The sequence below is a fragment of the Argiope bruennichi genome, chromosome 6 (assembly GCF_947563725.1).
Source record: "Argiope bruennichi chromosome 6, qqArgBrue1.1, whole genome shotgun sequence".
Lineage (NCBI taxonomy): Eukaryota > Metazoa > Arthropoda > Arachnida > Araneae > Araneidae > Argiope > Argiope bruennichi.
Window position 1 is genome coordinate 127007141 of NC_079156.1, and position 25223 is coordinate 127032363.

A 25223-nucleotide genomic window follows, 5' to 3' on the forward strand; every position below is an offset into this window, starting at 1 on the left:
TATAACTATTTTAAATATGATATTTTTCAATCTAACAGTGACACACACGAACGCTTTTTAGTTAGAATCATGTATATACTGATATACAGTTTTAAAAATCAATCTGACTTCTTGACACTCCATATGACAACCTTAATAAAGTTTATAAAGGTGAAAGGACATTCTGGCAGCTATTATCACAACAAAATGACAACAAGTTTTGGATAATACTCTGAACTACATAACATTTGGCATGCGAAAGACTTCCTTGCATGTCATCTTCCTCACAATTCCACAACTTTCTGCATACATGCATGACTTTGTTTTGCTGACAGGCAACGTATCAGATTTACAAGCTCTTATTAATATTAATAATAAATTTCATAATCAGGAAAAATTGCACCTCTTTCTCTTTCTGAAAAAAATAATAACTCTCTAAAACTTGTTTGGACCCAAGGTCATGATGGTATTCCTAAAAACGAACCAGCGTATAGTTTAACCCGAAACGCCAAAACTTCTGGAACTGAGAAATGGATATCGACCAAAGATATTTTCCGACACACCATAAATGAAATTCTTCCGAAAGATTTTAACTAATGGAAGATAAGTAATTGTACTAAATCTTTTTATCACTTGAAAAGCAGCAAACCTTGACATCGTCGATACTCTCCAAATGGAACAATCGGTATTTTAATCTCACGCTTTGGCACTTGAATCCATACCACTCACAGGTATATCGCCTTGGTATGAACACTTTACATAAAATTCCTGCTTGTAATGCAATGTTGAACGTATTTTTTCCCGAGTGCAAATTATCGAACTTAAATTAATTTTCAATGAAAAATAAAATTACGTAGAAGCGTGCATTATTTTGAATCTATTGGAACTTTATTATCGCATAATTGGCACATTATATTACACATGGAATATTGAGTTCGATTATTATGTTGAGGTTTAGTATAAGAGTCGTAAGCTTTAGAATGCTGATTCATTAGAATATTAAACCGCAATTGCCAGAAAGTTTCGAAATAACGGCTCTAAAACCTTCAGTATAGCTTAAATGCTAATAATGTGTTATCGTCGCTAAATGTTGGAATAGCGCACTCGGTATGTAGGTGGTTCAGCATTCATGAGACCCGTTTTCTTCCCTTCTGTTTTTTAAAAAAATACTTGAAGTTAATTTAACAATTTACAAACTGTTTCAACTAATATGCTTTTCATTTATATGCAAAAAATAAATATTTATTCACCTAATTCTTGAATTATAAATTAATTTTTTGAAAAAAAAAATAATCATACATTTACATATGTTACAAGCCGTATAAACTTACAACCATAAATTATAATTCAGTCATCAGTGAAAGTGTCCAATAGGATCGTCTTGAATTTATGCGTAAAGTGGGCAGGGCATCAATCTGCAGGAAGATCATAAGTAATGCAATACAGCTCCATCTGGTCGCATAGAAGTGCAATTACAGTGGTTGTACATGGTTTCTCACCAGATATAGCAGAAAGCGTTTAAAAGACAATCGAGGTGAAAAGACGAAGTGAAATCACACCAAAAATTCATCTAAGGAGATTGCAGTCTGTTGATCAGGTATTTACAGTAATCTGACGGATCCCAAATACAAAGGTTTCGCCTTCTTGAGATTACAGTGCAATGAAAAGTAGGCGTCATCCATCCAAAAGATGTTCAGGAACCCTTGTGCGTCGCATTCCATTTGTGAAAGCGTCCTTGAAAAAAAGTTTAATTATCAGTATTTTCTCTTAATAACTGGTGCTGCGCATGCATATTATATATGTATAGATCTAAGATTAGAGCAAAACAATTCGAATAGACAATTCCCGTTCTTCTTCCAGGGTTTCAGCCCTTCTACTCCCCGTTGATATTTCATCTGCCAGTTTTTCCATAACACTTTTTGCAACATGGACAGAATCCAGTGCTCAATGATTGCCTGCTCCTTCAACGTTTTCCCAAATCGTCTGACTAAATAGAATATCCCATTCAATGGAATCTGGCTTCTCCATAATAAAGCATAACCAAATCCATACTTAAGATTTCACATTTACTCAGCATGTATGATGCAAAGGATTTGTTCAGAAAGCGATTATTAAGAGGCTATCCAAATAAATACGGATGTCATATTTGTGACAAAGGAATTTCAATGTAGAGGACTTATGAGAAACATACATCTTTGAACTCACAGCGGAAAAAAACACCTTTTTAACGTATGGATTGCGGCATGCGATCCATGAGTAGAAATAATTTCATCAAGCACTACTAGCCAAAAGTAATTAACTCTTCGTCAAGACATGAAATAAAGGGAAAATGTTGAAATTCTCTTTTTAAAGTATTTACACAGACTGACATTTCATTTTTTTTTTTCAATCTGATTCATCGAGGAAAATTGAAATTTCTAATTTAGAGTGTAGTTTATTTTAGCAAATTATTTAATTTTACTTTGCTATCGAATACCGTATTTTTAAGAATTGTAATTTTAATTAATTATTAAAAATAGATTGTTGATTTCTTATACTTTAAGGTTTTTTTTCTGTTACAGAAATATATTTATTTTGGAAGAATTTGGATTAAAAATGTATATTATAAATCAAAGCTAAGGTTGTCTGTTTGAACGAATTTATGCTCGGAGTTTCAACCTTTTTTTGATATAATTTTTATATCTAATATTATTTCTCTTGATGCTTCAGAAAACGATTCATTTATGTCTTTTACATTATCCATGTACTTATGGTATCGGATGGATCTGCGTTTCGTTTTTAATGCCAAATATGTCGTAAATATGTATTTCAATAAACATAAGGAATATTATGATGTTTATTGAATATTTTGGATGAAATTTATTTTACAATATAGAAAGATTTGAATTGATTAATACAGACTAGTTGTGTTTGGATATATATTTGATGAATTACATATTTCGAATCTAACATATATTTCGCCTGTTCATAATTTTTCTAACAATTTAAATCGAAAGTTGTGGAAAATAAAAAGGTTATACGGACTGTGAGTTGAATACCAAATCAATAAAATCGAATAATTTTTTCATGATTTAGAATTTAGCAGAAAAAAAGGTACTATTTCCGCAAATGGATATGAAATGCTGATGGAATAATATAGAATGCATTGGATTTCACATATCATTTGCTACCTATTATTTTGATTGCATACTTTGAATTCAGATACATTTCGCAGGCATAAAATATTTTAGATGGTAATTAATTTATTCTTTCATAAAAATATTCGGGATTTAAAAATAATATAAAATAATAATCTGAGTTTGGATGTGAATGAATTTATTGATGACTTTCGGGAATTCATATTTTCCATTTTTATAGCTTGATGTAAAATACGGTCCGATTCCTTACGTCAATAATTCAATTTCAACATAAATTAATAACAAGAATCGTTTTTTCCTCATTATGAGGAAACCAAAGAATGCCAGGTGTTAGTAAAAAATACGAATGCTCATTCATGTAGAAACTCACAAAATATATGGACATGAATTTCTGCATTTGATTCAATTATTAATTGTTAACAATATAAACATCATTAAAAAGTAATCTCTTTATTATGTTAATAATGTTGAATTCTCGACAGATCGTTATATGAATCTTTAAAAGAAAGTTTAATGAGCTTATTCCAGAGAATAACCTGCATCATTAAATGCAGATTATATTTCATTAGTACGGAGTTTGATAATAAGACAGTAGTCATACAGAAAAATCGCGGATTTTGTAATAAATCCCTCCCAAAAAAATTTAATAATAAAAAATTGAGTATAAAAAATATTCATTTTATAATTCCTTCATTAAATATAATAATATGATATGAATATAAATGAAATTAGTTATGTTCACATTTAAGAGTTTTTCAAAAACCTCTGATTTCGGATTATCACCTAGTTTCGCAAAATCAGAACGCTTACACCAGGCAACCTCCTAACTTTCTTTATTTCAGGGCATATTATTTATTTCTTATTATAAGGGATATTATTTTTTATCTTATTTTTCAAGGACACTAAAGTCTCTAATCTGTAGCAGTCGCTATGATTAAATAAAATTAAAGAAAGATGAAACAAACGTCGATGCGAAGTTCATGCCGACCAAATAATTCTATGTACTCGTTGCATCTTACAACAAATGAATACACACGCGCGCATTCACACACACAAACAAACATTTTATCATTAAACAGGCTTCTTGATAAAGAAAATGATAGCCTTTATGAACTCAATACAATCTTCAAAAACCTCATCAGTCATTCAACCGCACTTTGAAATGGTATTTTTGAAATTTAACATCATGTGAATGGATTCAGAAACAATCGTCAGAAGAGAACTTGCAATATTTTGAATTAAGTTTAATTGGAATGGGATTATTAAATGATTTGGATGAAGAAATAATTATTGATAGACTTGTGCAATCATATAGAGAGGAAAAACGCTGGTTTGTTTATCCTCAGAACAGTGAAACACGTGTAATATATTTCTGTACTTTTGAACTGTTGATCTCCGCAAAAAGAAGTGTTAATTAATCGATAAATCTACACCGAAGTTGGTTGATAGATATCACTTTATTTTAAATTTGATCAAATAATTCTCAAATTAAGAATATAAATCTAAAATATCTGTAGCTATACAACTATCAAATCCTAATTTTACCTTCAGAATGAATTTGCATTTATGTTCAATATTCCTTAATTTTTTAAGCATGTGTAATGTTTATGTACTGTAATTCATAATAATATCAAACATATTTTTTAGAATGGCAATAATTTGTGTTAAAAGTGAATTATATGTATATATTTGTGTGTGTGTGTAATCGATATTGACCCCCTCCAATTGCAACCTAGTAAATATTATTTTTATTTTCATGGTCTCCTTTATCATTGCTGGAAATACACATATGATTCGGAACACATCAAAATATCAAAATTAAACCTCTAATACGTATGAGTAAAAAAATAGTGAGATTTAAAATAAAATCTATTCTTTCTCAAAGCGAACAATGAATTTTGGGACTTGTGGTGCCAGATTTTGAGAGATGTTATTCTGAGATATAAAATAAATCGCAGAGGCATTGTTTAATTATAAAAAGAAATCAAGGAACATATTTTTTTACAAAAGTAAACATTGATTTGAAATGAAATAAAAAAGAAACAAATGAAATCAGTATTCTATATTGATGAAAAAAATAATAAAAGTTGTTTAAATTTGTGACATTCATGAAAAATTTTATATAAACAAGATCGACAAGTTTTAAAAATATGCTACCTGCTTTTTCTTCTTTTTGATGAGAAAATTAGAGTTAGATATTTATATGACTTATCCACCTCCTATAAGTAGTAAATGAACCCTTAGAGGGCGCGTCCCCAGGTGGCGGATAGGGAAATCCCCCCATTGGTTTTTCCTTTGGATGGTAGAAGGGAAATAAAATACCTTCCGTGGACCAACAGGCAGAAGTCCAACCACTCCGAAGACTGTGGCACCCCCCCCCCCTTCCATGAGTAGTGCATAATATTGCACTACTGGACAAAACAACAACAACATAAAAAGTAAATAAAATTTCCAAACTACGGCATCTACAGAACTTCCAGTTTGAAAGAACTGTACAGCTGTGCTGTGTTATGTATAAAAAATTCCTGTTGTAGAATTGGATTCCATATTCAGCATTACATTCTTGTTAAAATTTCCACGAGGCTGTCATTCATTTATATTCATTATGCTTGCAATGAATGGTGTCCTCAACTGAACAATACTGTGCTGTTTTTTACGCGAGTATTTGAACACATCGGAATATTATTACTTATTATTGAATTTGCTTCTTGATTCCTCTAATTGCCTCATTATAATTCTAAACATTTATAGCATTCAAATGCTGCTTAACCATTTAAGCTGCATTTATTTTTAAATCTTGATATTTCGTTTATTTCATATTTTTTAGACTTTTTCATTTTTTTTATAATATTACGGAAAATCACACACTAAAATGTTTTATACGGATTTGAATCCTATACATTCGAAGAGATAACATGCAGAGGATTCAACTTAATAATTAAAGATATATGTGGTAAATACTGAATTTTTGGCTTGGGAATTTACTAGTTATAAAATAGTTTTAAATTTAGATGAATATTAGAAGTGTTACTTTCTCTTACATTTACTTGAAATAAAATATATATATATATATATATTTGGTAGAAATTTAGTTAATATTGTTCAGTGGATATTGAAGTATTTAATGCATGAAGATTTAGCTCAAAGAATGAAATACTACAGAACTAAAGAAAAAATGCAACTTTCTTTACTTAAAATCTGCGAGATTATTTCGGAAAATTTTGACTTTTATCCTTTTTTTGAAGAATTTTGAAATGGACAAAACAACATAAATTATTATTTTATTTCCATGTAATTAATACCAAATCCTTTGAATATCCTTTATTTTTCAAAAGAATTGCATTCATTTAAGAATGTTTATTACTTTATTATACTAAATTCTCTTTCAAAATAAATAAATTTTCAGTATTTGACAGCATGATGATTGTGTAAAATAAACAACAAGGTTATGCTCGTTTTTTAGAAATATTTTTTATATTCAAACAATTCTATATTGAATAGGTCTCTTAATTCCGAAATATGGTCAAATGGCGTGGAACAGACATATAATTCATAGTTTATTCAAGTTTTGAATTTACTTTAATTATAGAAAGAGGTGCGAAATATAAAACTCATCACAATGCCTACAGCATGAAATAGCTGAAAGTACAGAAATCCCAATTTCTTCGCTTCCATAATAGTTTATTTTACATTTTTGATCAGATGGAATTTTATCTAAATTGAAAATTAATGGATCAAACCGTTGCAAACTTTGCGGAAATATAGTGACACGTGGTGAGGATCACCCTTGCTACTTTCACAAGAAAGTTGACTACAGGTATTCACCACAAGAGCCAGTATAATCGGAAAAAAACGTTGAGGAAGTGAAAGAAAAATCAACGGAAAATTCGAATTCAGTTATTGAGGAAATTGATGTCCAAACAAATGAAACTGGTTCATTCACAGGTTCTTCAGAAAATGTATCGGCGTTTGAGTCTAATAACTGAGATTAAAATGACTTTTTCGGTACTAATTATAGAACACTAATTGTCACTGTGGTGTGAAATTGTTTTACCCTTTTATGAAGAATTTTGAAGAGGCAGAAACAACAAAAAACATGAATTTGTTTTCTTATAATGAATGAGAAATATCGTTTTCTTGAAAATATGTTGAATCTTTTACATTATACCAAATTAAGTAATTTTTCAAAACAAATTAATTTTCCGTCCTTGATAACATGAGGAGTGTGCAGAATAAATAAAAAGGTTGTGCTCAGTTTTTCAAAAATATTTTCTGTATTTTAAACAGGTTTATTTTGAATGGACTTCTTAATATCACGAAAGACGGTCAAATAACATGAAACAAAAATTTAATCATTATGACAACTTACTCTTGTGAAGTATTTGAAATAGAAACTACAAAAGGGTTAATGTTGATTTATAACAGGGTTTATATCAGGATTTCATTTTACTGATATTATATTTTTTTTCTCAGTCCCAGTAAAAAATATTTTTTCATACACAATCTCATTACTGAAATATTTCTTAGATTTAAATAATCATGAATTCGCTTTGATTATTTTTTCATCAGCAGAAAATATGAAGAAAAAGGAATCGATCCTTATGTATCATGAGAAACAGAATCAAAAGAAACTTAATTCGATCATATTATAAAAGATTTAGCAAAAAATTATTTTAACAGAATCTCATTGAATTTCAAACCAATTCGTAGTTATAAGTGCAGTTGAGAGAATAAGCCCAATCAAAATATTTATTATAAAATATAATGAAAATCTATTTCACAGACATATATACATCAAAATCTGATTCTTTTTTCATCTTTTTAATATCTTTTTCACAATCTTAAATCTTACAGGAGTTTTGAATTTTCAAATCAATCATGAAAATACACTCAATGAAATAAATTCTAATCAACTGCGGAACTCAGGTTGAAAAAAAAAAAAAGATCTTCCATCATCCGTGTCATCTACCCTAAATCTGTTCTAAAAGAGACAAACTAAATCCTACTTTTTATAATAATTGGTTTTCAGATTAAGCTAAAAAAATAATATCATAGGCAATCACAAATTAAACAAAAAATATCATACAGCGAAGACTGATTTTACATATTAAGTCTTATATTCTTCATTAGAACCGAATCCTGTATTTAAATTCAGGACAAAGGGCTCTAGCATGTTATTTAAGAAATGATCTGTTCATAATTTATTCAAGTTTCGTATCTGCTTTAACTGTAGAAAGTGTTTTGAAATTTGAAAGCATCAGCACTACAATTAAAGTATAAAACTGCTAGAAAAACAGAAATCCTCATTTCTTCTCCTCAATGACAGAGTCTTGTACATTTCTGATAAGATAGAATTTTATTTAAATTGAAAATAATGGATCAATGCCATTGCAAACGTTGCGGTAAATTAGTGTCACACAGTGAGAATCACCCTTGCTTCATTAACAAGAAATTTGACTACAGGTATTTACAATCACGGCCAGCAGAATCGGAAAAACACCATGATAAAGTAAAAGACAAATCTACGGAGAATCCGAATGACAGTTCTAATGAAAAAGAAAAATATCTTTCCCCAAAGTACAACTGGTGTACGATTTTTTCAGAGAATTTCATTAATGAACAACTAAGGAATTCTTGTGATAGTTCATATTATGATCCCATTTCAGATGTTCAGATGATCCAAACTAATGTAAATGCTACTTCAGAAAATGTTATGTCCAGTTACAGACCTGAAAACTACCAACGCGAAGCTTATGAAGATCTGATCGTTGTCACCGGAGCAAGCGCTATCGATATGCAAAAGCAAATAATATCAGATTTGATGCATGCGACAACTGATGTAGAATATAAGATGTCTCTTGAAAAGAGCAAATGGCAGACTTTGAATAACGATAAAAATAGTTTTATGGACTCTCTAGAATGTGTTATAAGAAATTCTCTTCCAGATAATAAAAATAATTCTGGAACTGCGAATGTCATTTTAGAAACTGATCTTCTACCAGAAAGTAAGAAGCAAAGAAATGGCAAAATGGATGTATCAGAGAATATAAATGAACATATTTCACTGGAAGTGCACTCTCGTCTTTATTATAAGAACGAGAAAAGGGCTGCCAACGCGAAAGAAGCAATATGTAACAAGGAAAATGACAATGCTGTGGCTGGACCTTCCGGATTCAATTCTCGTAAGAAGAAATCAGATAAGACCTCCAGTGAAAAAGATACTCTTAAAACAAATTATCGAACACGCACTGACGACAGGCATTTTATATGCGTTATATGTAATAAACAATTCTCTAAAAAATCAAATCGTGACCAACATTACAGAACGCATACTGGCGAAACGCCTTATGTTTGTGATGTATGCGGAAGAAAATTTTCCCATATAGGAAATCACAACAGACATTATAGAACCCACACAGGCGAAAGACCTTTCGTGTGCGACTTCTGTGGAAAAGGTTTTGCTGATAAAGATAATCTCAAGAAACATGTTAGGACTCACACTGGAGAAAAGCCTTTTGTATGTGAAGTTTGTAATAAAGCCTTCGCTGAAAAGGATACTCTTAAAGTACATGCTCGTACCCATTCTGGAGAAAAGCCTTATAAGTGTCCAATTTGTGGAAAAGCTTTCACGACCAGCAGCGGTTGTAATAGGCATCAGAGGAGCGCGCATAAGTGAAATCAACTTGTAATCTACCATAATTCTTTTAATCTTGTATGAAACTATTTTACATTCTTAATCAAATGGAAACAATTTTAGTTCAGAATGCTTAAAATTTTATTTTTAAAATTACTGTAAGAATTTTACTACTTAGACGAACCATATTTCCTGATATCGAAACTGTAAGTGACTACTATTATGTTAATAATTGACAATGAAAATATATTTTCAGTTGAAATGCATTTATTTCTATGTGTCTTACCTTTTTTACACTTTTTAATAGGTTTCAATCAAAGTAAAAATTTGAAGCCATTCACATTAGAAACGAATGTTTCGCTTACTACCAATAATGTAAATATTATTACTTGTTTTGATTTTAAGTTAAAATGAAATATTTCTAAATTTAATGTTATTTACCGTTTCATTTCTTGTTTTTCAGAGTATCTAGGAAAAATTTAAATCTCAAATATATGTGCGTTTCAAATAATGCTACGTAAGTATTTTGATATTTTAACTGAACAAAAATGCATAGGTTCGGTTAATAATTGTAATAATTAACAGAAATATTTTGAACTGGTATAAGCAATATTTTTTTTTAATTTGAGGACTTATTCATGAATAATATTGCTGCAATTGAAAAATTGAAATAAAATGTAAAATCTATTTTTATTATTAATGAATATTATTATTAAATAATTTCTCAAGAAGCACCTTTCTTCATATCTTAAAAATCGCGATTTACAAGAGATATTTAATGTACTTTTGTAAATAGTTTAGTAAATATTTTTACAGTAGACATCAAATTTCAATGTGTCTATTGAGATATTTCTTTTTTCCTCTCTAAAAAATTCCTTGTAGTCTTTTTCTATGAAAGAAATAAATGCAGTATCAATTTTTTTCAATAATTTGTGTAGTCTCTTTTAATATTTAAGATAAATGTGTGAGTTGACACATCCAGAAACAATAAAATTAGCAAATTTACTAATGTATATTTTCAATGCTGGAAATTCGGAGATCCAAACGATGTTTTTGAATTGTTTGTTTGCAAATGAATTTAATAAAAATAAAAGGTAATTTTGTCATGTTTGTGCAATAAACTCCAAAGCAAAAAATTAATTTACTAAAATTCGAAGCATAATCCTTTTAATGTTTCAAGTTTTAAATGTTTAGTTGCATTTTGTATTTTTAACAAATTTAAGAAATATATTTAACTATTTTATAGCAATATATTTAATGAAATATGTTAAAATTTGATCGTTTCTTTCTTTTTATAAGCATTTCAACTTATATTTTTTATTACAATGTTATTGTTCAAGATATTATGATTCGGCTTATTTTTTCTTGTTGAGTCTTTCCAATGTAAGATACTTTTTATTAAATCTTTTGTAGATTTTTCTATTTAAAATTAACTTTTCGGCTCAAATCATGCGGGACTAAAAATGATTTATATGTATGTATTTTTAATATTGCTGCCCTTTCTTATAATATAATCTGATCTTACTTCGAAAACTCTTATTTTGTGCTAATATGTCGTCTTCAATCTTTTCTCCCGTTCGTTAATGAATTATCATGTATTCGAATCATTTTCCGGGATATGAATTCGCTCTCCTTTATGCATTTAATTTGAAAGTCTTTTAAGCACAGCTTTGATTCGACCAGCGAATTATTGATACAGCATCGTGTTGGAGATAAAATGGATGCAAGAAAACGAAATTTTCAGGGTTTAAGCTAAATATACTAAATTTATCTTACTGCTGAAGAATGTTTTCGTGCGCAATCAGTACACTAAAAATTTTTTTTTGGAAGTTAGAAGATGATAACGATACACAGAGTACAAGCCGGCGAGTAGCCCTTATTTGTGCGATATATGCATTTAATAAATAAATATTATATAAATTGTTTTAGCTGGAAAATTATAAATGTGTTTTTATTGTCACAGATGAATTTTAAAACAAATTCGTTTTTTTCTTCTTTTCTAATTCTTTGGAATTTGTTTGATAGAAGATATTTTTTTCCTTCTACATAGTTTAATAAATGTTGTTTTAATTATTTTAAATTTTCTTTTTCCTTAGAAAAAGCTTTCGGGTTATTTTCTTCAAAGAAGTTATTGAATCCGATTCAATAAATTCAGTGGCCATTTTCACTTCATGAATTTGAAAATAAGGTATTAATCCGAAAGAATGCTGAAAAATGTCACTTTTTCATTCAAGTGATTGCTAAATGTTCCATTTAGAGAATGAGAAATTCTTATAATTTTATGTATGTAAGTTTAATTAAATTAATATTCTTATAAAAGATAAGCAAAGATTAATATTTTTTTTCTGAATTACATTCTTAATATTTCAAGTGAAATTCTGGAGTTACAAGATACTTGAAATTCTTTATAGTTCTATAACTCAACATCCTTAACTCTTTCATATAAAATGACGAATTTTATTCATGCATCGAATAACTACATATTTAATTTTATATCTGAAATTAAGTGAAAGTACAAAGTAATTTAAAATGCAAAATTACTTTAAAACTGCTTCAATATCTCAAATGATCTCACATCATTTTGAAAGTGATAATAATTATAAATGATCCAGTTTTGATGCATGATCTAATTATGAAATTAAATAATTTTTAGGTCAAAGAGTTAATTAGCTATTCAAATTTTTTCTGAATTAAATATGTTTACTTCTAATTCAACTATTTCTCTGTTATGTCTCAATTTTATTGTTTAAAAAATAAATTCATTACAAATGCCTTTTACTGGCCAACGTACCAAATCTCCATCTGCTTTTGTTTTATATGTATGGGAGAAAAATTTTAATTGTGAAAAATAGATGATAGCATTTTTATATATATATCTCATAAAAGATAAGAAAAAATTAGCATTTTATTTTGAAATAATTTATAATTTGTGATTTTCAGTTTAAATTATTTGGTTATGTTTTAAATATTTTTAAAGACAAAAACACTTTTTTTTTAATAATTGAAAATTTTGAACTTTTATAAAATCTGCGAACTTTATCAGCTGCGTATGATTTTTCTCAAAAGCATATTTGTATCAAATTTGGTAGACTTTAAGAGTGTATTTTTTATGCAATGTTAATAAACTCACACATGCGTTTTCTTTTAATTAATAAAGAAAGAGAAGGAGTGAATCGACGTGAACATAGATACCCTATCTTCGATTGGAAAGTAAAAAAGAAAAAAAAAAAAAAAAAAAAGGGTAGGTTACAAATGAAAGGCGAAGGAAAAAATTAACTCTAAAGGAGATTGGATAGTGTAAGTTCCTATTAATATATCTAAGGCAGATGCATTTTCAATATGAATCACTCTATTATGAAACCTGAAAGTATTAATAGCGCAATCCACATATTATATATATTTTCATCTAAGTTATTAATTTAAATCCTGCGCCCAAATTTTAATTTACATATTATGGAAAATAGTTTTAATTTAAAATGTGACGAGATGAAAAGGAATGTAAAAAAAAAAAAAAATGAAAGAGTTACTGCACACAAAACCTAACACATGTGTCAATGATTTCATGGGTTTTAGTTTAGGTATATTAACGTCCCGTTTTTAAAGCTACACTAAGGCTCATTTGGAACTCATCTCGTAATTTTGAACCGCAATCAGATGAAGAGAGTGACACCTGAGCCGGTATCTCCCTCTACAAACTTCCAAACCACACCAGAGGGATTTAATAGGATAATCTTTATTTCGTTAATAATAAAAGATTAAAAGCCAATAATATTATCTATTCGAAATTAATTAATTACGTTGACCCACATATTAACAATTTGGTTATATGCCATTTATGCCCACATATGTCATTTGCCTCCTGCCTGTAATTAGCAGCCAACGATGTGCTTCGTGCACGGTGTTGGGGTGGAGTGCCGTATTAAATGCCTGTAATTAGCAATTGATTAGAGGATAGTTTCACTTATAAAGAGAGAGTAAAAAGGAAAATAATCTGTTTGTTTAATAGGTCAAAACATAGACAGAAATTAGGGCAAAAATTGTGCTAATCTAATCTATGGAATGACATTTTAAATTTAAATCTTATGAAGATAGGAGCAATTTCATTTACTATATTACATACAGTCACTCAAAAAAGTATTGGGACACTTGACATGAATAACTATATAGCTATTTGTAAAACTATTTATCACATTTAAATAAAAACAAAATGAATGAAGAAATATTTTAACACTTCATGAACAATTTCTAAGGAAAATTTTATTTTTATGTTAAAATTATAATTTGATCTATCTTTTCAAAGGCAAAGAGGAGTTAAAAAAGTATTGGGACACTTTTGAAACGAGAAATTCAACAAACGTATAGCACGTCAGTAGAATCGAATTTACTTCTATATTTTTAGACTACAATTTTAAACATGGAATTTTCAGTAGGTAAGATTAGTTACAGAAGACACAAAGATATATCGGTTGATGTGCGAAATCTTGTAATAATTCATTGGAAAAATGGGAAATTAATTCGCTGTATAGAACATATTTTGAAAGTGTGTAAGTCTACTTTTTTTAATATTATTTATAGGTTCAAGAAAACAAATAGCATTCAAAACAAGCAAAGCTAAGGGTTCCAAGGATATTTAATGAACGTGAAAAGAGGTAGATTTTGAAATAAATTCACTTTAATCCAAAAACTAGAGCAGTAAATTTGATTACGCGATGTAAATGTAAGTTTGAGAAATCTGTAAATCCTAAAACTGTCAGAAATGTTTTGAGAAAACATAAGTATACGGCAGAGTATCTCACAAAAAGCCCTACATAAGCAAATCAAATCGACAAGCTAAGCTGGTTATTTGCTAAAATGTTTGTAAACAAGCCAAAAGAATTTTGGGAAAATGTAAAAAATGTAATTTTTGTTGATGAAAACACATATTAAATTTTCGGATCGGTTGGAAAAAAAAAATGTTTGACGGAAACAAAATACAACTATGCATGTTAAAAATTTAAGACCTTCTGTGAAATATGGAGGTGACAATCATATAGTCTGGGGTTGCATGGCACGCACTTGTATCTAGAACTTCCATTTTATTAGTTGTACAATGAATAAACATATTTGTCTTTACATTCCCAGCCGATATTTAAAGCAAAGTGTGAGCTCAAGACATTTTAAATTATAAAAAGGTAATGAACCGAATCATAGAGAACCCATCATTGCTATTTGTAATTAATAGGTCCTCTACCACTGTCTCAGTGCTATTAAGACTCCTGTACAAAATCCAAACTTTAATCACATAACATAGGGCATGCGTAGGATTATTCGCAGTAAAAACTGTATGAAAATCAAATTTCTAACAAGCAAGAGTTAAGAAAAGCAGTAGTTGGTCGAAGTGAGGACCAATTTTGATATATAATTTTGAAAAACATTGGTCCATTTGTAATCTTCTAATAATAGAATGCGTGCATTTGATGGCATATTAAGTTTCTACAAAAAATGTCACATTTAAAACCATGAAGAATTTCAGAGTTCGCTTAATGTAAGTCATATCATACATTGTTTTTACATATATTGTAAATATTTTGATAGTATGTAATCTAAGAATTATTTATTATAATTTTAATGCATCACTGAGAAAATTGTTTCAAAATATACTGAATGTAATTGAATAATATATAGTAACACTAATTTTTTTAAAATCATGGAACGTATTCAGCAACAATACTTCTATATCCTAACACAGACAAGTAAAAAATACTTTGCTGAAACCGTATTGTTTCTATGTAACAATTCATATTGTTACAATTCCAATCATTGTAACTATTCCAACAAAGTGAGTGGGATAATTGTTTCTCTTTATTCTGACTTATGCTGCCGTCCACTTCGCAGAGTAAACGGATTTCTCCTGAAATGTTATCAAGATGGTTTTTTTTTTATTAGAATTTTTTTTCTGCCGAATCCAACATCTCAATAATGAAGTGGAATTCGATGCATGAATTGATAATTCATAAATCAACTGTAAGTGTATTTGCTATTTTTAATGAACTACTGTTAAGCTTAATAACTTTTTCAATATTTTATTTAACAAAACATTTTTATAATTGAATTTTATATTCTGCTAAAAAAAGCCCAATTTTTGAAAATTTGATTTTTTAATAATTATTCAGATAATTGTATGTCGTAATTCCCAAGAAAATAGTTGTATTGTTAAATGTTAGAGTGATCTTTCCTAAACGTAGAATTGAAATGATATGAATTTGCAATTTTTGGAATCAATAGTGATAGGAATAATTAATGACAGAAGTTGCGAAACCTCGCACATATGTTTATAATTTAGTTGAAGTCAATTTTCCCTGCCGATATCGCAGCCCAAACAATCAAAAGAAATAATACTGATACAAACTTTTGGTCACTGATTTTTTTTTTCAGACACACGTGATATAATGTTTTTCCTTAAATTAACCCTTTGAAATCTATGTGTCTAAAATGTAGATATTTACTGAATTGTGGAAATCAAATTTTTTTATTGATCTATTTTTTTTTAAACTAAGAAAATATTTGAAATTAAAAACACATAATTGTGCTTTTTTTTAATTAAATTTATTTGTGCATGAAAGCACTTTATTTTAATTTTCAATAAGTTTTCGTCAATATTAAGTCATTTATTGTCTAACACAACCCTCTTTTGAATTCAAACTTCCTAGAAATCTGGTGATTGATTTTATAATAATTGTAACACGACTGTTTTGATAATACAGTGTATCTGACCATCATGGTTCTTTATAGAATACATAAAACTTGAAAAGAGAAAGAAAGAATTTTTTTAGATAAATATGAAATCGTATAGTGTCTATATTCTCTAAATTTTAAATCAAGTTTTCGGAAATGAGCCATCTTCTTTCTTCATTATGCACATTTGTTTTTGCCATTTTTAAGCAGTTTTGCATATTTTCTACTCATTTCTCTGGTCGTAATGATTGTTCTTCCGAATTCATTGATCTGCTGTTGGATTCGAAGCATTTTGACATTTAGAAAACGAGTGGCAATGGTCTATGGAGTGGGATAAAAGTCCTTAAAAATGATGGTCACTGGTGTGGGGTAAAACCCCATAAAGTTTGAATGATGGTCACTGTAGTGAGGTAAATCTCCATAAAGTTTGAGTAAAGGTCACTGTAGTGGGGTAACCCCCCGCAAAATTTGAATAATGGTCACTGTAGTGGCGTAAACCCCCGCAAAATTTGAATAATGGTCCCTGACATTGGGCAAATCTCCGTAAATTAATCTTGACCAATGTTCACTGGCGTGGGAAAAAACCCATTAAACCTTGTATGATGGTCACTGGCACTTATTAAAACCTTGTAAACCATGAGTGATGGTTCGGAGTAAAATCCTCTAAACCTTGATTTCTAAATTTTGTGAGAAATGATGTGTGTTTCATGGTCACTGGCATGGGATAAAATCCCGTAAACCATGAGTGATTGCCACTGGCGTGGTATAAAACCAACCAAACTAAGAATAATGGTCAATGGCGTGGAATAATATTCCGTAAACCTTTAATGATGGTCACTGGCATGGTGAAAAACACTATAAACCATAAGTGATGGTCACACGCACGAAGTGAAATCCTGTAATCCTTTATTTCTAAATTTTATATGGAAAGATGAGCGTTTGATGGTAAATCCCCGTAAACCTTGAATGATGGTCACTGGCGTAGGGTAAATGCCCTTAAACAAACCTTGGATGATGGTCACTGGCGTAGGGTAAATGCCCTTAAACAAACCTTGTATGATGGTCACTGGCGGGTAAAACCACGTAAATCTTGAATGACGGTCTCTGGAGTAGGGTAAAACCCCGTTAATTAACTTGAAATGATGATGACTGGCTTTTGGTAAAACTCCGTAAACTTTGAATGATGCATGGTCACTGTCATGGAATAAAATCCTGTAAACCATGAGAGATATTGCCAGACACAAGGATTAGAGTGTGTTAGTTATGTCCAGTCATGTGTATATGATGGTCAATAACGTGGGAAAATGCTCCATAAATCTTGAATGATTGCCTTTTAGAGTCCTGCACGCCAAAGGACATACTGAATGTGGTGTGATACCCATTGCAAAATAAGAATTTTGGTATCCAGAGCTCTGGAAATCCATTCATGCTCGTTGAAAATATTTTCAACTTTTTGCTTTACTACATATAAATATTGACCACATGGAAAAAAAGTGAGGATTTTTGAATCTGGATATACAGATTCAGTAAATTCAGTCTGTACGAAAATTATAATTGCGTGAATATATTTATCTGAATTTTTAAAATGATATCAATGAATATTATTGCATATAATTCTCAAATGTTGTATTAGTAAGAGACGGAAAAGAGCATTTAATATTTTATATAGTTTTAATTAATATAAATATATATTTAAATATAGTAAACGAGTGAGGAAATCTCTAGATTAGGAATATGAATTTTACGATATCAAATTAAGTTCCTCAGGTCTCTTTTACTACGATTGTGTATAGTACATAGTGTTATTTTTCATTATTTAAAAATGTTTATTTATTTTTATAGTTTAATAAGTTGGAAACTGGAAATGGAAAATTTAAATGAAAAAATTATTTTATAATTTAAAATCATATTAATCATTAAGTGGAATAATCATAACATGGGAATTATTAAAAAAACCAAGCATGCAAAAAGCAATGGAACATCATATTTGTACATGTTGCCATTGCCATAAATATTTTGACGAATGACTTGAAACAATATATGACCTTATGAAATGCCCATATTTAACGCCATCAGGTGTAAGCCATATTCGAAAAGATAATTTCTGCGTCCTCGTGAATGTATATTCGAATATTTCGATATCCGATACCGAAGATTATACAAGATATCTCTGAATTCAGGGCCAAACTTGAAGGTGTAAAATATATACAAAGAAGCATTTTTTCTGTTTAACAATATGGGGTTAGATATTAAAAGTGTACACGGAACAAGTAAGTGAAAGCAAGTAAAAGCAAAGCGCAAAAACTCCAGTTGATTCTGGTGAGGACTCCAATGCAAAACTGTCCGTCATGCTGCAACTGAACACCAGGCATCTTCGAAAGAGTGTGCCAATCACTTGCTGTATGATTCCAGGAGAGAAATGATGTTGGCGGCGGCACATTTGTTCACTTACCAAAATATTTTTTAAGTAAACAGCTTTCTTTTCATTTTCCCGTCATTTTTTTCCCGCCAAAATTTTCATTTCAAACTTCACATTCCTGTATATATATAAAAAAAGGATTCTTTATACTTATTTTACTTACTTTTCTAATTTGGCCATGATTTCGAATGCACCATATAAGCAAGGTGTTTTCGTAGACAGATTGATAGAGAAAACAACGGAAAATGGAAAATGAAGCAACTACCACAAATTTTGAAAGTTAGTAGTAGATTTATTTTCATATATTTCAATAAATAATTTCAATGTAGTTTTTTTTTCCGAATATTTCAATCAGTTGGGTATTTCAACAAACCTTTTCGTTGATTAAGTCCATGGGACCTCGATTACAAACAAACCTATGAAACATAAGTCAATTGCTTTTCTAATTGGATTTTTTTTTTTAATTTTTGTTTTGTAAAAAAATAATAGATTTTTTAGTCAACATTTATTAATAGTGTTGAAATATAGAAAAGAGCGAATGATCTCCTGGAAATTTGCGCTCATAATAGATCTTATTCGTTCTTTTTTTTTCAATGTCTTCAGTTTATACGGGCGATATACCTGCTGGTGAACCTGCTCAGCACATTTCTCTAAAGTGGTAATGCATTCCATGCGGCGTACCTCTTGGGCGATGTGGAAAGCGGTTGAATTTTGAATAATTTTTTCATCCCAATGTAGTTTCTTTTCATATATTTCCATCAGTTGTGTATTTCAAGAAATCTTTTCCTTTATGAAATCTAAGGGACTTCGATTACGAACAAACCTATTAAAATTGAGTGCGTTTTTTTGTGATTCAAATTTCTTTTAATTTTGTTTAAAAAATAGATATTTCAGTGAATATTTATAAATTTTATTGATGCATAGAACATCGCCAGTGATCTCTTCGAATTTTTTTTCTCATAATAGATCTTATATGTTTTTGTTTTTTTCTATTTCCAGTCTTCAGTTTTTACTGGAGATATATCTACTGGGGAATCTGTACTGCACATTTCGCTAAAGTGGTAATGCATTTCATGCGAAGTACCTCTTGGGTAATGTGGAAAGCGGCTGCATTTTGAATAATTTAATCTTCATATTGTAGTATCTTTTCATATATTTCAATCAGTTGTGTATTTGATCAAACCGTGTCATTTATCAAGTCCAACTCAATTCCGAACAAAACCATTTGAACTACTTTATATCTAGAATGTAAGAAACTAATGTATAGATACTTTCATTAAATATACATTTTTCATTCTTATAGTTTTGCTGATATCATTATGAAATTACTTTAATCTCTACTTTAAATTTTGTCTTACTTTAAACGAAGACCAAGTCCAGAGAAACTGAAAAATAAATATTATTTAGATGAAGGATATTAAATTTAGCATTGAAAAATTCTTATTTTGGATGCCAATTTTAATTTAAAAAATACTTTTATCATTTCAATCATATATTTTTAATGAAATGTCTATACTCTCCATCTTGTTACGATTCCATATTTTTTTTTTTTTTTTTTTTTTTGTGAAATAAAGTTTATCTTTTGAAAAAAATGCGTCTTATACTATTTGTGTTTTGTTAATTTGGAACAAAATACCATGAAATCTCTTTTCCATTTCTTTTGTACTTCCAGGAGATTTGTGTCTGTAGATATATTGTGACACTCTCAGTTTTTTTTTAAGTTAATAGATTATTTTAATGTATACAGAAGATCTAATTAATAATGCATTCTTTACATATACAGTTTAAAACTGAATTTGAAATATTCAAACGATGTTCAAAACTATTTGAAATGAATGTGGTGAAGACATGCTTTCTTATATTAATATCAATTTTAATTGCCGCAATATTTTCACAAATAAAACGATGTATCTGTATCAGTGAACCTGAGCTTTCGCCATAGTGGTATTTCTCCGCTCTTTTATGAAAGGATTATAGGTTCAGAGCAAGATGCCATCCACCGGCTTGCCATGAATGGGGGTTCAAGTACATTCAGTCGTATTCTGGTTTCAAATCATTAAGTCGGACGATGAAGGTTAAATAACCTCCCACTTGAGTGGTGTGGAATTGGATGAATAAATAATTGGCGGATGTGCCATTTTTATCATGTGTTTGTGGATCAAAATTAAGAGGTACATTCTGAAATAATTCTCTTAATGTTTCGTGCTGGGAAATTTATATAATTAAAATCGTCGACACTTGCGCGAGATCCAAACACTTTTCAATAACGCATCCATCGAATCATTTATGCGGAAATGATTTGTTGCGGCCCGGATGCAATGCATTGGATTGGGGGAAATTAAGGTTCAATTCTCAAAGCTGATTACACAAAAATACCGTCTGTTCGTTGGAATCTAAAGTTAAATCTTAAAGTGGAAGTTAAATCTAATAGAAAGATTCCTAAACGTCTTCCTACTAAAATGGCAAGTTTAAGAATGAGTATGTGTGTGTGTGTGTGGAGGGGGGATGGTCATTGTCGGCAAAATGCCGCTCTCTCCAGTTAACTGCGGTCTGCAAACTAGATTATTTTAGGAATTTTATCATTTCGAGATGGGATAATAAATTTCTAACTGAATCTTCATTACAATAGTCCATTTGTTAATTTTCTGATTGGAAGATTAGTCACTAAAACTGCTAAATTGTGTAATAAAATAATAATGCAATTAAAGAACAGTGTTTTTTTGTTTGGTGTTGGTTTCTGGCGCAAGAGCCATGCTTGGTTATGCTGCGCCAATCAAATGGTAAAATTATAAAAAAAAAGGTTTATAAAACATTCATTTATTAAAAAGCAAGATCAAGGGTATAAAGATAAAAACGCATGAAAAATGATGAAACAAATACGATTAGAATCTTAAAATGATTCATAATTATGTATCATTGAATATGATACATATATATATAATTACCTCCCTGCATTGAATTCTTATGATTCATAAAAACTCAATACAAAGAAGTAATTCATTTAATCTTTCATAACACAAAAGGAGAAAAAAGATGCTAAATGCAAGTGAAAAAATCAATAGCTTTTAAAATTTACAAAAAAAATATTTTGGTGGTATTTTTCACTTACCAGGTCTTGTAATGTTAAAGATGCCGAGGTAAAAGAACGAGCACGATAAGAATGAAAAACAGAACATTCAATTAACACATGATGAACAGTAAAAGGAACTTTGCAACTATTGCACATAGGCGTATTTTCTCCAAATATGAGATGTTTATGGGTGAAACTGTATGCCCCATACGGAGACGAAACAATTTAACATCCATCTCACGTATAGGATGAACAATCTATAAAACAATGTCCGTTTTAACAGAATGCAATTTATTTCCAATCTGCAGATCCCATAACTTTTGCCAGTTAGCAGAGAAATGATGAACGATGGGCCTTTTGATATCATAAAAGGGAAGAGTCATGCATAAAAAAGTCGGAACCCAACAGAAAATGATTTGAAACCCATCATTCTGCAGCAGTCGCAAAATAAACAAAATTTGAATAGCAATCGGATGTATCCGATTGTGGTAATGCGAAAGTGTCTCCAAAGCACTCATACTATCGGTGTAGATAATAAATTTACGCTGAGTAGAGGGCGAAACTTTCTGCAGAGCACAGAAAAGTGCCACCAACTCAGCTGTAAAAGCAGAGCAACAATTTTGAAGACGTTGGTTCAGTGTATTAAATGGAAATATTATGCCACAGCCGACATGACCATCCGATTTCGAGCCATCCGTGAAAATTGGATCAAAAGAAGAATACCGATAGCGATGGTAGAAAAAAATCTGTTGGAAAACAACAGGTGAATTTGAGGATTTATCGAATCCAATGAAAGGATTCAAGTAAGAAAATTGCGGATTATCCCAGGGTGGGATACTAAAGACGTCAGTAGCTTTAACACGAACCGTGTTAAGGTCCGAGTCATGCAGGACCAATTTTGCTCTCTCACATAATGGAGGGATGTGAGAAGGGCGTGCATTATAAAGTCGACGAATACTTACTGGCAATGACATTTGTCTCAAAGGATGCTTCGGAACAGATTTCGTTCGAAAATAAAATGTGGTAGACAATTTCTCTCGCCTTAAAGAAAGGGGTAGTTGGTGACATATAACATATAGGCTTTCAATGGAGACGTACGGAACGCACCAGAGCAAATGTGCAATGCAGAATGATGGGTGGTATCAAGTCGCCGCAAAACAGATGAGCGGGTGGAACCATACACCATACATCAATAATTAATCCGGGAGAGCATGATTGCCTGATAAATACGGAGAAGGGAGGTTTGATCGGCACCCCAAGATGCTTTTAAGAGAACCTTTAACATATAATGATTTCTCACACTTCTTCTGCAAATATAATATATGCGGAAGGAAGGTGAGTTTTCGATCGAGAATTAATCTCAGAAACCAAACTTCATTCACCACAGGAATTGGAATATTTTTAATTTGAATACAAGGATCCTGGTGAATGTTTCTTTTCCGACAGAAGTGAATGCAACCACTCTTCTTTGGAGAGATAGTGTGGCCATTGTTATTGCACCAAGCTACCACTATATTTATTGCGTTTTGTAATTGTCGCTCTATTAGTGCCATGTTACTATCTTGGCATGAGATCTGCAGATCGTCAAAATAAAGAGTTCCATTAACAGATGGAGGAAACTGGTTTAAAATTTGGCTCAGATGAACAATAAAAAGTGTAACGCCTAAGACACTTCCTTGCGGAACTCCTTCAGCTTGAATAAAATTATTAGAATAAGAGTTACCGACTCGAACATGAAAAGAAAGTCTTGTTAAAAGTTTTTGTTAGAATATTGGCAAGTTACCTCTAAAACGTAAATTCACATAAAATAATCATAAGTGCGCATTGAAGAAAATTTATGCCTATTGAATATGAAAAGAAAGAAGATCGTCCTTTTAAAAGGTTATGAGGGAACCGAACAAAAAAAAATACTTTTGTTTTATTGATAAGAATCTCTTATGACTTTTTAAACGAATATTAATGAATCTCAAATCTGTGAAGCAATTAAGAGAAAAAAAAGATAAAATATTTTCTCTTAAAAACGGCGATGAAAGGTAGAGTCATGTTTTATATATAGTCATTTTTCTAATCTAAAATCATTAATATACACGTAGATAAATCAGATAATGAATATTGTCTTTCACAGAGGAGTTCTTTGAACCTTTTAGAAGTGTTGGTTGTTTAATTGTAAGACCAAAATGCTGTCCATTCTTATTAATTATAGTACTCAAGCTTGAAAGTTTCACTTCCCATGTCTTCTATACAAAATTTGTTTTAATACTAGAACTTCTATATCATTTGATTTCTGCCAGCTCAATTAGGTGCTTACGTTAAATCAATAACTTCATAGATATTTGCATAAAGTAAAGGCTGATATGAAATATTAGATATATAAATCTTTAGTAGAATCGAATCCACGAGCTCAAACTTATGACACAAGGCTCTGGCACGTTATTAAAGATATAATTTATTCGTAATACATTCATTGCCTTTAATCTATTATAACTACATAATCAGAGCTACTTAATTTAAAAACAGAGTTCATTGTCTACAGCATGAAACTTTTAAAGAAACAGAGGTCTCCACTTCAATAATAGATTATTATACATTTTTGATTAGAAGGAATTCTTTTTGAAATTAAAAATTAATGGATAAATACCATAGCAAACTTTGCGGCAACATAGTGGCATGTGGTGAGACACACCCTTGCAATTTTCATACATTTGTCGATACGTATTTCCACTCGCAGAATTTTTCAGAGAATACCTTTAACAGCATACAACTGTAGAAACCTTGTGAGCTTCCATATTTAGATGCCTTATCAGATATTCGGGAAATTGACGTTCAAACGGAAAAAAGTACTTTTTTTTATGGTTTCTTGAGAAAAAGCTGAAACATGTTACAGACCTGAAAATGATTTCCTCGAAGCTTATAGCATTTCACCAAATGCAATGGTATGACCTGGCGTTGACGAGGAAAAGCAAAGAATACCAGGTGGATCCGATCTGATTCATGGGACAGGTAGTGAAGAAGATCAGATGGCACGTCAAGAGAAAAAATGGCTGTCTTTGAAAAAAAAAATAAAAGGAATTTTATGGATTCGGTATGCAATGTCTCTGAACCAAGAAAACTAATTGTGAATCCTGATTTCCTACCCGGAAGAAATGAGCCTGAAGAGGTCAAGATACAGGTATCACGATATGTAACTGATGAACATACTTCCCTTGAAATGCGTTCTAATCTTTACAGTAAGAGCGAGAAAACGACAACCAATCTAAAAGAACACATTCC

The 25223-nt window shown here is 30.3% G+C and overlaps 1 protein-coding gene across 1 annotated transcript in view; it reads left to right on the forward strand.

The window, feature by feature from the left end:
- Nucleotides 1-8490: 8490 nt before the first annotated feature.
- Nucleotides 8491-25223, forward strand: part of LOC129972010 (zinc finger protein 182-like) — a 34615-nt gene continuing 17882 nt past the window's right edge. The window contains exon 1 of the mRNA XM_056085991.1: nucleotides 8491-9760. Coding sequence (XP_055941966.1) covers nucleotides 8491-9760 — 1270 coding nt within the window. The remainder of the gene's footprint in view (nucleotides 9761-25223) is intronic.